The following is a 15344-nucleotide window of genomic DNA, read 5'->3' as shown; positions in this document are numbered from 1 at the left end:
ATGATGTGTCAGTGTGTGTAATGTGAGCCAGTGGCATTGTGGACATTTTAGCTCTGGGTGCCAAGCAGAGAGACTCATGCAGCTATATTGTTATGTCACGACTGGCATAACTAGAATGTGTGTGGTGGCTCCAGTGGGAGAATGAAATGAACACTCCCTGTTCAGTGTTTTAATTGTTTGTCCCAAGAAAGGATTGATTGATGATTGACTCAGCTAAAGGCAACTGGACATTTTGCGACTCATCCAAGAAGCTTCCTCAGTTCTAAAGGGCAAGAAGTTCTCCAGCTTTCCAGACTACATCCTAGATCACACGATAATCCTACGTTTTGAAAAAGTTGTGTTGCCCCCTGCCACACTACAAAGCCAGACAGGTGTTTTGAAATTTACACAAGGAGAGCGTTTTCAAAAATCCCAATTTTTGCAAGTGCAAAACATCGGATTAGTGTGGATGGAGTGGCATAACGCAGCATAAAAAATGTGTGTGTATGTAAAACATGTGTATTCAAATTCACCCGGTTTAGCTTGGATATGGCCAGAGTCAGGTGTGAATTGCTATGAAAATGCCAGGGTAATAGTGCTTGGACGATATTGCAGTGCCACCCTCCCCTCTGTTGAGAAATGGTTGTTTCAGTCGGACATACATTGCCTTCAAACATTTTGTCTACCCTGTCCAAAATATGTGCATTGTTATCCTCAAAGAAGTGCCACATTGCTTCGAATGTAGGGTCTTGTGGGTGGAGGAGTTTTTGTCTCACCATGTGGCCGGGTTTGAAGAACACAGCGATGTGGTGTTTGTTGAAAATTCTCCTGAGTTCCTTGGCCATTCCAGCCACATATGGGATGACTATGCTCCTCCGTCTGCTCGGTTTCTCCCTAATGTCTGTTGGTTTGTGTTGCTGTTAGACCTTGTTGATGTCCTGATGAATGTCCAGTCTGGGTAACCGCAAGCTTTCAAGGCGTCCCTGAGATGTTTGCAGTCCTTGTCTTTGGACTCTGCGCACATTTGGCACATTTTCAGCTTGATGGTGTGAAGTTTTGATGACCCTCAGCTTGTGTTCAAGTGGGTGGTGGCAGTTGGGCAGCAAACACTGGTCAATGTGAGTGGGTTTCCTGATATCCAAGTTTCAGCCCCTATTGATGTACGCTGCACGGTGCAAAAAGCCAGTTTGTTTTCTTGTACGTGTCGTGTAAACTTGATACTGCTGTCCACTGAGTCGATGTGTTCAGTGAAGGCGTGAAGCTTGTGGATTTTGATCTTGACCCAGATGTCGATCAAATATCTAAACCAATGACTAGGAGCTGCTCCCTGGAAGTTTTCCAAGACTCTGTTATCCGCCTCCTCCTTATACAGGTTCACTACAACAGATATACCATGACTGAGAACCTACAGTACAGTACATAAACATTCACATAAGTTTCTCTGATTCTGCTAAGAATGGAATGCCTGAAAGAAAGTAGATGTCCTTTCAGCTGAAAGGAGTACCTCTAAGAAACAAGTTGACATGCATTTTGATCATATAATTTGTCTTTCGTCCCCAGTTTGTTTCCTCTCTGTAATCCCATCTGCCTTCATATCTGTGTCTATGTGTTCTTACCCTTCCCTTTGCCTCTGTCTTATATGGTATTTATCGTTGATGATTCTCTTTTTATTTTTTGGTTAGGCTGAGTCCAGAGATCTTCCTGAAAAGGCCAGTGGTAGAGGGGAACAGGTGGAGGCTGGACTGCATCCTCAAACGCAAGGCAGTAAGTCAATATTAGATTACTAACTGGGGACAAAACTGGGACCTACATCACCCTTACACCCTTTTTCCATGGAAAGACTATCACAAATTAATCTATGTCCCAGAAATACCATGAATCTCACAGAAACTACTCAGGAACATTTGTGGATACATTTTCCCCAGGGTGGTAGTACAAGGTATGTTCACATGTAAAATGAATGTTTTACCTACCTTTTTGTTTGCAGAATAGAGTTTACCTGCTTTTAGGCTGCCATAAATCATCATTCTAAGTAGTACAAAACTGATGCAAATTTTATGGGGAACATTTAAGGAAATAAGCACAAATTTTTGAAATGGTTTTTGTTTTACTTGGGCATGGGGATACTTAGCCCCGCTTTTTATTTCACACTACATTGCTTGCCTGACTCCCATGAAGCACTTCATAAGGGTGGTTCCATATTTACCTTTCCCCACTTGTCAGAGTAGATTCATAGTGTTTTGACACCAAAGAATGCTTTGGGCATAACACCTTCAAGAGTGAAATGTGCTGATGACAAGAATACATATTAAAACTGTATATCCTATGTCCTATCCTAATAGCAACTGGGAGTGCGAATCTTTGTGATGCTGTACAAGGAGGTGGAGCTCGCCTTGGGGATCAACTCAGGCTACAGTAAGAGGACCCTCATGCATCTGCACCCCAACATCAAGGTAACAGAGAGGGTCGTGTGTGCTGAATGCAGAGTCACTGTAGCATTGCAATAAGTCAAGACTTGTAGTATACTAATATGTGCATTGCATCATATTCAATGCAACGTAATCCTGCTTATCAAATCTGTGCATGTGTTTTTTTGTGATGCCTGTAAGTATAATGTCAGTTATATGTCATTACATTTATATGCTGTTGATTTATGTTTGAATGCATGCGTGCTGTGTTTTGCGTGCCTCCTGCAGGTGATGCGTCATCCAGACCACGTCTCCTCCTCTGTGTATCTGTGGGCGCATCATGAGAAGATCATTGTCATAGACCAATCGGTGGCCTTTGTGGGCGGGATCGACCTGGCATATGGACGCTGGGATGACAGAGAACACCGGCTTACGGACGTGGGAAGCGTGACGCGCTCCGTGGCCCTGGAGCAGGTCAGACACACACACACACACACACACACTCAAAATTAAAATATCATGCCCGCAGTTTGGATTGTAGGCAGTGTATGTGGAAACAGGCTCCTCACAGATGGTTCAAGTATTTGGAGAAGGAGGGAGATTTATTGAAAAGAGAGAGAGCTCTTTTATGAACTCAGTGGGGAATAAAGAGGTATGATTGCATCGCTCTGTCGCTGGCCTGCAGCCTGTGGTGATGTGATGTGATGTGATGTGATGTGATACTATCCAGACTGCAGACATTTCCATAATGCCAGCTACTGCTGTGGATAGGCTTGGGCATTTTAATGACACTCATACAATATGGGCGCTCATGCTTGCACACACACACACAAACACACGTGCTTTACTATACTTGTGAGGACCTTACATTGACTTTATTCATCCTCTAAGCTTTACCCTAACCTCCGTCTGATCCCAATTCCAACATTAAATATGCAGTTAACTCACCATAATGTAAGATAGTATACCAGTAATTCAAGACTTAATGTCACGATACAAGCGCACACACACACACACAATTCACCATTCCCTTAATATCTCAACATCTCACATTTACACATGCTATTCCTGCTGTTGTCTTCCTTCTCTCAGGCTGCCAACAATCCATCCACTAAGGGCCCGTCCTCCGCTGATGGCATCTCCCATAGCAACGGACGAGGGACGCCGCCCTGTGACCCGGTTGACCTGCCCAAGCTGAAGGGCATTGGTCGCAACAGGAGGACGCGCTTCAGCCTGTCCAGACGCCTGCACAAACACAATCTGCAGCATGCGGACAGCGTCAGCAGTGTTGACAGCACAGGTGTGTGTGTGTGTGTGTGTGTGAAGAAAGAGAGAAATGTGAAATGAGAAAATGTGAGAGATTTGGAGTGAGAAAGTTGCACATAACATTTTATATTGCCTGTGTTTGTGTGTGTGTGTGTGTGTGTGTGTGTGTGTGTGTGTGTGAGTAGGGAGTGGTTCAGTGCGAAGCCTGAAGACCGGTGTTGGAGAGTTATTGGGGAACACTCGCTTCTGGCATGGAAAGGACTATTGCAACTTTGTGTATAAGGACTGGATCCAGCTGGAGAAACCTTTTGATGGTCTGTCTCACACACACACACACACACACACACACACACACACACACACACACACACACACACACACACACACAAAATCATAGTTATTTGTGTTATTTGGCATAACCGGAAATTTTTCCCCTACTGCTGAGCTCATAATTTTTTTCCTACTACGTAAACCCCTACTTAACATGTGTTTTGGCCCCACAATTTTTCCAGCCACGCCAGTTTGATGGAAATAAACCATCCTCTGGTGAACTGACTTGTTAATGTGGACTGGAACCAGGTGCCATTAAACATTTCTTTGTTCTTCCCTCTCTCTCTGCTTCTGTATCCTCCTCCCTTCCATCTATCTATCACTGGATCTTGTATCCTCTCACCTATCACCCTTTCTATCTGCTGTCGTCACTCCCCTGCCTATCTTCATTGCATTGCTCTTCTTTTATCATGACTTTCTTTCCTCCCTTTTCTTCTTTACTTCACCATCACCTCCCCATTCCTCCTCTCCCTTCTCTCTCTCTCTCTCTCTCTCTCTCTCTCTCTCTCTCTCTCTCTCTCTCTCTCTCTCTCTCTCTCTCTCTCTGTATGTGTCTCTGCTCTGCAGATTTCATCGACAGGTACACCACTCCCAGAATGCCTTGGCATGACATCGCCTCAGTGGTTCATGGCAAAGCTGCCCGGGACGTGGCCAGACATTTTATTCAGCGCTGGAACTTCACTAAGGTACACCCACACACACATACACGCGAGCACACACACACACACACACACACACACACACGTACTGGAAGGTAAACCCGCCTGAACTCACTTTACCCACTTTTTTATCTGCACAAGAGCTTACCCACCTTATGGATATTAATTATTCTGATGTAAATTTCCAGTATAAACCATAATAAGCAATATCAAAGTGATGTATTTATGAGAATTCTTTTCAGGGGTGAAAAACATGATTCAGTTTTTCTTAAAGCCAGTGAAAAAATCTGCCAATGGGATGGGATGATCCCACCTGTTTCCAGTGCAGGTTCATTGTTTCACGAATTTAAACATCAAGGAAATAGCCCTTGATTCAAGAAAATTCTGGAAACAAGTTCATGATTGTTAGAAACAAGCGGGATTATCTCATCCCACTGGTAGATTTTTTTTCACTTGTTTTAAGAAATACAAATTTTGAGGATTCAGTGTGAGACTAAATGACTTGTTCAGATGTATTTTTGCTTTATGTATCAGTGGTGTCTTTGGAAGATTGCTAAGTTTTTACCCACCTTTTTACTCACCACTACCTCAGTACACGCAAACAGGGTACTATAATAAACACTAGCCTGGCTAAATAGCAGGAAACTGTCTGGCTGAAGCCATGGAAAAAAAAAAAAAAAATACCCAAACCCACACAAGTCACGCTTTCCATAGCAGCAACCTTTCCCTCTCATTCTCTCTGGAGTCTTTACTCCTTTCTGTTCCTCCTCTTTCGACACTATCTGCCCTGTGCCGCATATGCACTCTCTCTTCCCATCTCTCTCTGTCCCTGCAGATCATGAAGCCAAAGTATCGCTCTCTGTCCTATCCATTCCTGCTCCCCAAGTCTCACTCTACTGCCAGCGAGCTGAAATACCAGGTCCCCGACTGCGTTACCACCAAAGTACAGGTGAGAGCACACAGAATATGCATTATATATATACATACACACACACCATGCATTTATGAAATTGTACTCACAAGGCAAAAATGTGGTCAGTGTTTGGAAATTGTGTGTTTTATCTTTATATAAATCAACACTGGGACCAAAACCAACCACAATCTAGAGCCAACAATTACCCAGAATCATCACTGTTAGAAAAATTACAGGAGGAAATACTGGCGTGCACACACACACACACAGACACACACACAGTACAACCTCCCACTCTCCCATACTCTCTTCCACATACTGGCGTGCGCGTCTACATGCACTGCTGGACTGGGATAAAACAGAGCGAGCTTTAAAACAGTCATTCTCCATGGGCCAAAAAGTTACGTAACCATAAAAACTTTCGCTTGAGATTGACACTCAAGGTTTTTTAGCCTAAAGGAATTGGCCTTTGGGTGAAGTGGCAGTCTAAAATAAAAAGTGCATCAAGATCCTTTCAGAAATGCATCAAGATGTCATCACAAGTCCATATTTTTGCTTTTAGTGAAAATGTTCTTCACATTTGGAACGTGTGCATTTTTTTTTTTTTTTTTTTGTAGAGTCACTGTTTTGATTTGGAGTGTTTTTTTCCCACCTATGTGTTACATTTGTATACTGTAACTTGTCCATTTGTATATATTATAAGTACTTATAAACGATATACATAGTATGTAAATGATAATATAATAATATATAATATATTATGATATAATATGATAATGATAATATCCAACCCATCTAAGTTTTCATAGCAACCTTTTGGCCTGACATAAATCATTACAAATAATTATAACAATGATGATAATAAAATAAAATAAAAATACTTCCATCATAGTAAATAGTATTAATTGCTATGTTACAAAATAGAAAGCATTTTAAGTAAATGCATTTCTGAAAATTTGATTTTTGATTTTTGTTTATCAGTGTTGTTCTTTTATAACTTCCAATGATCACTGACTGGAGATCACTTTTTTCCTTAAATGCCAGTTAATATGTTTTTTTATACAATGAGGAGTTTTTGACCAAGCAATCTGATTGGTCAAAGACACACTCAAACCTTGCTGATTCGCATAATGAACAGCTAACCATGAAAGGTAACTTTTGTGGTAACAAGGGAACTCACTAGCAAACGTTTTAATTCTCTTGGGTTATTTTATTCTTCTTTAAATGCTCGACTTAGGCGAAAACCTTTGAGGCAGTGCACATGCATTGGGCACCGTTTTATATTGGGTATGATATTTTTGTGGTTGTTCTTTATTGTAATTATGTGGGGACAGTGATGGAATAGGTAAAAAGTGCAGCTCTTTCGAGTATTACCGCTCTAATTGTATGTCTGCATGTATTAGGTTCTGCGGTCATCAGCAGACTGGTCAGCTGGTATAAAGTACCATGAGGAGTCCATCCATAATGCCTACATCCAGGTCATCGCCAAGAGCAAGCACTACATCTACATCGAGGTAAACCAAAGGCTCATCACATGACATCACATGACATTACATTATGGTACATTACACTACATTAAGTCACTTAGCAGACACTTTTCTGTCAGCTAAGCAGCTTAGAGAAGTACATTTTGTCAACAGTAGTCAAAGCCAGCATATGCCACGGTCTTCATCAGTTAAGCCTCTAACAGGAATAAGTAGCGCTTGCATTTTTGCTTACTTATTTATTTAATTTATTAAGTTATTCGGAAAAGCACAATTTAAAGCACTGCATATCCAATTTTGGGACAAAGCTTAGGCAAAGAGCTTAATGTTCAATTGGCAATACTTAAAAAACATGGCAATACATGTGTTTCTGACAAAAAAGAAAGCAAAAAAAATCCCAAACAAACATATCATATAACATAAAGAAACCCTGATAGGTCTAATTGTTCTGCATGTCTTTTCTGTTCCTTCCTCTGCTTTCAGAACCAGTTCTTCATCAGTTGTGCTGACAACAGGACAGTCTACAATAAGATCGGAGACGCCATCATCGAGAGGATCATCCGAGCACACAAGTACTATTACCATTTTGTTTGCATAAGAGGTGTTTGTATTTTTCTTAGAAGGCGGACTCACGAGTTCAGTAGAGAAGAAACACTCAGTGCACTCTTTCTCTTTTTGCCTCTTGTTCACAGGGAGGGTAAGAAGTACCGTGTGTATGTGGTGACCCCGCTGCTTCCTGGCTTTGAGGGTGACATCACCACGGGAGGAGGCAACGCCATCCAGGCCGTCATGCATTTCAACTACAGGTCGGCCACACCCACTGCTAGAATTAGACTTTTAATTTGAAAGGAAAGCACAAAGGGAAAAGGGTGTGGACCTGTTATTTTTGTATTATTTTGTTTTGTTACTTTTGCTGTGCTCCTGCTACTACTATTACTATTATTATTATTAGTTCATGTCTGTATTACATTTGATATTCCAATCAGAATCAGAAATGCGTTATTGATCCCTGAGGGGTACTTAGATATCTGTGTTTGCTGATGGATTTTATGGCTCTGTCCCCTCAGAACAATGATCAGAGGAGAATACTCCATCATCTCCCAACTGAAAAAGGAGAGTAAGTACAAGATTACACATCAACTATATTATAGCTGTCACATTATCAGCTGTTTGGAAAACCGATTTCAGGGTTGGGAAAATGTATGTTACACATACAGTTATCTCACTGTTAGAGTTGTAGATGGGCCTGCGCCGGTGTCAAGAAGACAAATTCCTGTGCATTACTTTTGTCTTTATGTCTGGCGTTGCATCCATTGTACGGAGTAAATTTAGTTTAAAATCATTCCGTGAAATATTTATGTAAAATGCAGTGAATGCACAGCTCTGTCCCTTTATCTGTTTTTGTCTGTTTTCACCTATGCCTGCTGAATCGCGTGGACACCCTGGTAAATTATTTAAACCAATAATGTTAAAGACATTATATCTCCCTTGTCTGCAATAGATACAAAATATATAGGGCATACACCTTATCATAGTCTGCTTATCATAGTCATTCCAGTCCTGTCCCTCCAACCTTGCCCTCTCCTCCCTTTCGTCATGTCCCTTTATCCCATTGCTTTCTTACCAGGATCAGTGTGAGTCTATTGATCAGTTGGGGTTATGGTCTCTTGATCATTAAAGGCTCTTCTTCAGATACTGCTGCCCCAGATACAGTACCTACCACAGTGTCATTATTCTGACATTGCTTTGTTATAATTAGTCTCTCCTCTCCTCCTCTCCTTTCCTCTGCTCTCCTCTCCCCTCCTCTCCTCCCCAGTGGACGACCAGTGGATGAACTACATCTCCTTTGCTGGTCTGCGGACGCACGCCGAGCTGGAGGGACGCCTGGTCACAGAGCTCATCTATGTCCACAGCAAGATGCTCATCGCCGATGACAACACCGTCATCATCGGTTAGTCTCTTTGTCTCTCATCTGCTTGCTCACACTCAGTCTCTCTTTTCTAATGTTCCTGTCCCCAGCCAATATTTGATGCATGCAGATACTTCATTTTCCGGAAACATGTGATAAACCCCAAAACCTTTGCCTTTCCCTCTTTCTTTCACTGTATGCAGTTGGTAAACGGGCATAAACTAAAAATGTGCTGAATGCGGCAGCGCAGTCCTGCTGTGCCCCCTGCTGGCTGAGGATTGAAGTTTGCATTCACACAGTGCATCTATCGTTCCTCAAACACACAGAGCACAACCATCACTGAGACCAGATGTTTTTCCAGTGTGCTCTGCTCTGTCTCTTCCTGCAGATATCACGCAGTTTACTGAATACCCTCTTATCTGCAATAAACAATAATATTAATAACATGGTATCTGCAGGGGCCAAATGTTCCTATCATCTGTGTGTGTGTGTGTGTGTGTGTGTGTGTGTGTGTGTGTGTGTGCATTTGTGTTATTCATTCTCCCTGCACTGTGGAACAAGCTGCCAAAGGAGCTTAGGCTCGCTAAATCAGTTCAGTCTTCTTAAACAGTTTTTTAAAACAGGTTTTTTTTGTCATCATTTTTCATAGCATCAGGGCCACACCAGCAGGTCAAATGAACATGGACATGTAATCAGATCTGTGTGTGTGTGTGTGTGTGTGTGTGTGTGTGTGTGTTCCAGGTTCTGCTAACATCAATGACAGAAGCATGCTGGGTAAGCGCGACAGTGAGGTGGCGGTGATTGTTGAGGACTCAGAAAAAGTTGCTTCAGTTATGGATGGGCAGGAATACCAGGCTGGACCCTACGCACTACAGCTACGCCTTGAATGCTTCAGGTGTGTGTGTGCATGTGTGTGTGTGAGAGAGAGAGAAAAAGGGAGGACTTACTGATGCATTTTCTTGTATTAAAAGCTTACATGGTCAGTTGTGAGCCCAAAACCCCTCATTTAAACACCATTCAAAGATCTTTTATTATTCTCAGTTCCTATGAAGTGGATTTGATTATTAAGTGGATCATTTTATCTCTCTCTGAACAGGACTATCCTGGGAGGTCACACTGACACCAGTATTGACCTCTCCGACCCCATCAGTGACCGTTTCTACAAGGAGGTGTGGATGACCACGGCTGGACGCAACGCCACCATCTATGAGAAGGTAGGGTGGCTGTGATGTGGCAACGAAAGAGGGAGAGTCAGGACATTAAACTGGACTCCAATTGCTAAAGAGGCAAGGAGACAACCAGGGAAATGCCAATTATGATTGATTTTATTGATCTACAAAATGTAAATCCAAGTCCTTATTATGCTAGTAGAGAGTCCTCTATTGATTTGAAATAATTCCTGTCACATTATGTTCACCATCGACACTTTAACAGATGTTTGCATCACTGTGTTTGCACTATCAGGTTTATAAATGGGATTAAAGTGTATGTACAGGTGTCAGTTTACTCACAAATAAAATGGGCAGGTTGTTTTTTTCCCTTTAAGTTCAAAAATGAGCTTTAGAGAGAAAGACGCAGGGGAAATTACAGAGAAATGGCTTCACTGTGTTACACACAAATATATATACGTTGCCACAGGTGTTCCGGTGCCTTCCATCTTCCCTGGTGAGGAACATGTCGGAGCTGGAGCAGTACCAGTCCAAACCCGGCCTGGCCCAGACCGACCTGGCCCGCGCTCAGGAGGAACTACGCAGGATCCGAGGCTTCCTGGTCCAGTTTCCTCTGGACTTCCTGTCTGAACAGAACCTCATGCCCTCTGTTGGAACCAAGGAGGCCATGGTCCCAACCGAGATCTGGACTTAAGGACCATCCAACACAGCTCCTCTTCCGTGATATATCTGGTCTTAACTGTTTCCTTTAGTGTCCGAGAGCGGTCTATGAACTGTGCTTACTTATGATTGTGGAACACGGGATATTTATGTCAAGTCACCTTTGAATAATCTGGACCAGAATGAGAGACAGATTTACGGTAACAGGATTGATTTTGGCTGCAAGGCACTGACAAATCTTTCAAGCTGATACAGAATGGGTGGCACTGACAGCTTGTCAGGATGAGACCTAATCTTCTGGATGTATGAAGAACAAAAAGTTGCCAGTCTTGAGGACTAAAAGCAAGATTACGATTGCAAGGTGACTGCATTCAGACTGTGGAGTTGAGCAAGAGGCACATTGACGTGGAGTTTTGGGAATGAAACTCAACTGTGGACAAGGCTCAGACCTTCGTTGGTGAAAACTCAAAAGACAGACAGGATTTATGAGGGAACCAGAGCCAGGCAGTGGTGATCGATCACTCATGTCAAGTTGTATTTCACCACTAAACATGACCAGGGTACATGAAGGAAAGCCAGAGGAGTCAAGATTGGAAACAATTATGGTAATAAACTTTTGGCTCCTGGTTTAAGGCATTGCAAAATCTACACAACAGCAGTGATGCATGTGACCTACTGAGTTTGTGATGTATGCTCGTAAGGTGCTTTAGTGCTACGTATGCTGTATGCAAGCCCACAGAGTGGTTATAGTGTTGAGCCTGCTGTGTACCATATGTGCTGCTTCAGAGTAAGTCTCTGAGTATTAAATCTATATTGAGGATCTTTTCTGTACAACAAATCCATTACATGTAGTCGCTCTTCACTGTGACAGTACAACCACACAGACAATGTTAACTGGTTCAGTAGTGGCGCATGATCTACTAACAATAGTCACATCTTGTTATTAACGTGATTGCCGTCCTGCATGTTCCAATCACACCTCTGTAAAACCCTCCAGAGACAATAACCAGTATATTTACAGTCATTGGTATCATTGTGACAGATAATAACAAAAAATGCAGTCTGTTTCAAAAGCGTCTTAAGGTGATTGAGTTTTTGCTCTGCTGAAATCAAACTGAATCTAAGGGAACTTTGTTAAGCTGATTCAACCTAAGGCCACTGAGGACTAATGCAGTATGACCGCAGGCTCGACTTACAGAAAGCAAATGGATGTTTCTTAACCTTCAGCTCTGAATGAGACAATCTACCTGCAAACCCAAACAGTGGTTAATTTCCTCTTTGCTCAACAGATGGCGCCAGTTTCCTAAAAACACAGTCTCTGCATTATTGAATGGTTGGAAATGGTGCTCACACCTCCCCTTGCTGTTTCTCTGTCTCATGGCAGTGGCTTGGTAATCACTGCAGACAGAACAGGTCTTTGGAACAATGCTGTAAACAGTAACAAAAAAATAAAATAAAGTAACTGTTCTCCTTATACTCACTAATGTAGTGTCTGTAAAAAGTGAACCTGCAAAGCTCTCATATTTTTCGTATATTTCAAGAGAGCTCGGTGGTTTTCTTGACGAAGACTTTTATTGTTCCCGAATGAAACTAAAATTCTGCTGGAACATTTTGTTTTGTTGAAAGAGCTGCAACGCAGTGCTGCCAACTGTCATGCCAGTTAAATTTGTAGGGATTAATGTGGCATGTAATCCATTTGGCAGCTGATGGAGAGTGTTGCTGTAAATGAAGTATGGAATTATCGCTGACCTACTTTGTCCAGCTTTTTTTTTTTTTGGTTTTTTTGTTTCATGTCAGTCTGATGATCCTTTTTTGGTCTCCACCCTCCCCTTTTGTTAAAAGTAAGTAATCACACCTGTGGATTTCTGTTGTATTACTAAATTGTGGCAAATGCATGCTCAGTATGTGACACAGCCTAACTGGGTCATCAAACCACTTAGCTCTCACTTGACTGATGAGATTGTTGGAGAGGGTTCGTATAGAATCCGGGAACATGACAAACTTGGTTCAGCAGGTTTCTGGTAGTAACATAGCCAGTTAATTGCTGCACAATTTCCGAGCAACATACCCATTATGTAACCTGTATAGTTTTATCTGAGATGCAGGTACAGACAACATGGAAACCAAAAGTGACACTATTTATGCCAGTCAAAATTATGCATTTTTAAGTTTCTCTATGTGGAAAACTGTCTGAAAATTCTCCACACTGTAGCAGGGCCAAAACCTACGCAGTCAGTGGCTGAATCTTACACCTGAAATATGTCTGTTTTCAAAAGAATCTTACACCTGAAATATGTCTGTTTTCAAAATCATTTTGGGAAATAATAGTAAGCAACAGCTCTTTTTGTCCTCCTCAGTTGATGACATCTTGGACTTCTCATTTTCCTTTAATGCAATTGCACCAAGTCAGTAATGCCAAAATAAATAAATATGTTAATTATTTGACACTTTAATTAATTAAATTCTGAATAAATAACCTTTGAGATAGTTTCTCAAATGGGAAGGTGAAATTGAAAAAAGTGTAACTGGCAAGGTGATAAGGTTCTCAAAGTTTACAGTCTTTTGGGGCAGTAACTTTCTTTTCTTTTTTCTTTTCTTTTCTTTTCTTTTCTCACAGTGTTGTCAATAAGGAATCTCCAACAATTTCTTGTTATGTCCAACATTTCTATAGAAGCACCTGCCTATATACAACACACCAGCATCACTGCCACTTCTACTTTTGAAGTTTTGAAGGTCCTATTGATTTACAAAAAAAAAAAAAAAAAAAAAAAAAAAAAAAAAAAAATCCACCAAATCTCAAATGGTCCAGGTTTTCAATTTTTGGGCTTATTGGATGCATTTTGGTAACACTCTGTATGCTTAGCCCTCACTACATTTGTCATAGTGCATTATTTATGGATTGTGAATCATTCAATACTCTAAACATTTATTTTTAACTGGGAAGTGTGTGATTGTGGATTTGTAACTATGCCTCTGTTTCTTCAGCACAACCATACAATACTAGTCTTTTCTTATCAACACTCTGTTTGCCTCGTGTCCTCTCTAACTCGATTCACTTTCTGTTCTGTTGATACACATTGCTTTTGTACAGTTCAAAGTATTTCTAATTTCTGCCTGTTCATTTAACACTATGTAACCCATAATTTAAAAGCTAATAAACATAATGTGTTTGGAATTTCGCTTCCTTCCTGTGAAGATACGAGATGTTTTTCAGTAAATAAGTAAATTGTTCTTACAGTTCAGCAGTGGGAGCTTGGCATGCATACTGCAAAGAAGAGCAGGTTATACCTTCTCTGAAAGACATTGGCTGTAGTCAGGCTGCAGTGCATGACTATTTTCATTGTTGATTATTGACCATTTCTTTGATTTAGTAGATAAAGTCTTGAAAATAATGACAAATGTGCTTCACAAAGTTTCCGGAGGTCAAAGTGATGTCTTCAGATTTATTTCACTAGAAAGAGAAAGTATAGTGTGGCCCAGTAGAGCCATCCCTGTATGTGGTAACAGAACAAACTCTCTAGTTTCCCAAATTAAGGGTCAGGTCTCAAAATTGAATAGTAATGTTGAATAATTTATGTATTTCACAGCATGCAGTAAATTTGTTTCAACCAAGCAAAGATATTTTTCAGTGTTCCTGCAGGTTTCCGCAAAGTCATACTCACTCTGGTTGTTGTGGCAACTATTGTAGTAAACAGGAGGCTATTAGTGACCTTCCTTTTTCATTTGAAGTCATGTGCAGCTTTGAAGAAAATTTTTAACTCACCACAGCCGTGGACAACGGTCCTCTGAGAGCCATAATACTTGGCTGCGCATCATATCCATCATCCATAACCACTGTAAAGAACACCTTGGTGGCTGTTACTACTGTGACAGTAGTTGTACAAAAGTCCATTCAGTAGCCTCAGTATTGCTGCACTGATTAGGCTACACAAGAACTTAATGTTGCAAGGGAATATACAGTATGTATCACATTTTGACCCTGGGTCGCTATTCATTTCCTGCTGCCCAAATTGTTGCCCGTCCTCATTTTGCAGTGGGTCATCTCTTCAAAGGGCTGAGATTAAACTTCTCATTCAGATCTCAGGCTGGAAAAGTTGAAAATCTCCAGATATAGACTAATAGTTGGTCAACAGACCAAAAAAGGGCAGTTAATTTCCTCTTGCCTGTGCATGCCAGAAGTGTCTCTTCATGGAAGCAGCTTAGGATATGCTTGCATTGTGCACACTTGGTGCAGTGAGAAGCCTGGGAACACCTGCGGAAACCTGGGTTAAAAATTAAGCTAATGGGAATCTTCCAGAGAAACAAGGAAGTTAACAAGAAACTGATTAAAAAATCAGTTGATTATAGCCATAATAAAGCCTTAAATTCTTTCACTGGAACTGTCTTTGGAATTTCTCATTCCACTGGAACTGGCAGTTGTGACCGTAGGTTGTTGTTAAAAATTAAGACAGGGAGTATCTGACGCAATATCACTTACAAGGAACTGCACAAGCTTTTCAGTTAGATAAGTGACAGCATGTTATGTACCAGGCATGCACTGTGCTCGAGACAATTCAGACACTAATGT

The 15344-nt window shown here is 41.3% G+C and overlaps 1 protein-coding gene across 2 annotated transcripts in view; it reads left to right on the top strand.

Moving 5' to 3' along the window:
• The window catches only part of pld1a (phospholipase D1a), a 40464-nt gene extending 26902 nt beyond the window's left edge, over positions 1-13562 (top strand). For both annotated transcript variants that reach the window (XM_030082032.1, XM_030082033.1), the window contains exons 12-26: positions 1662-1743; positions 2322-2432; positions 2676-2861; positions 3480-3687; positions 3839-3967; positions 4551-4669; positions 5478-5591; positions 6959-7069; positions 7523-7611; positions 7732-7845; positions 8107-8156; positions 8856-8990; positions 9690-9843; positions 10045-10162; positions 10587-13562. In XM_030082032.1, the coding sequence (XP_029937892.1) occupies positions 1662-1743; positions 2322-2432; positions 2676-2861; positions 3480-3687; positions 3839-3967; positions 4551-4669; positions 5478-5591; positions 6959-7069; positions 7523-7611; positions 7732-7845; positions 8107-8156; positions 8856-8990; positions 9690-9843; positions 10045-10162; positions 10587-10811 (1945 nt within the window). In that variant the 3' untranslated portion in view covers positions 10812-13562. The remainder of the gene's footprint in view (positions 1-1661; positions 1744-2321; positions 2433-2675; positions 2862-3479; positions 3688-3838; positions 3968-4550; positions 4670-5477; positions 5592-6958; positions 7070-7522; positions 7612-7731; positions 7846-8106; positions 8157-8855; positions 8991-9689; positions 9844-10044; positions 10163-10586) is intronic.
• The last annotated feature ends 1782 nt before the right edge of the window (positions 13563-15344 follow it).

This window comes from Myripristis murdjan, chromosome 22 (assembly GCF_902150065.1).
Source record: "Myripristis murdjan chromosome 22, fMyrMur1.1, whole genome shotgun sequence".
Lineage (NCBI taxonomy): Eukaryota > Metazoa > Chordata > Actinopteri > Holocentriformes > Holocentridae > Myripristis > Myripristis murdjan.
This window is presented reverse-complemented; position numbering and strand designations above follow the sequence as displayed.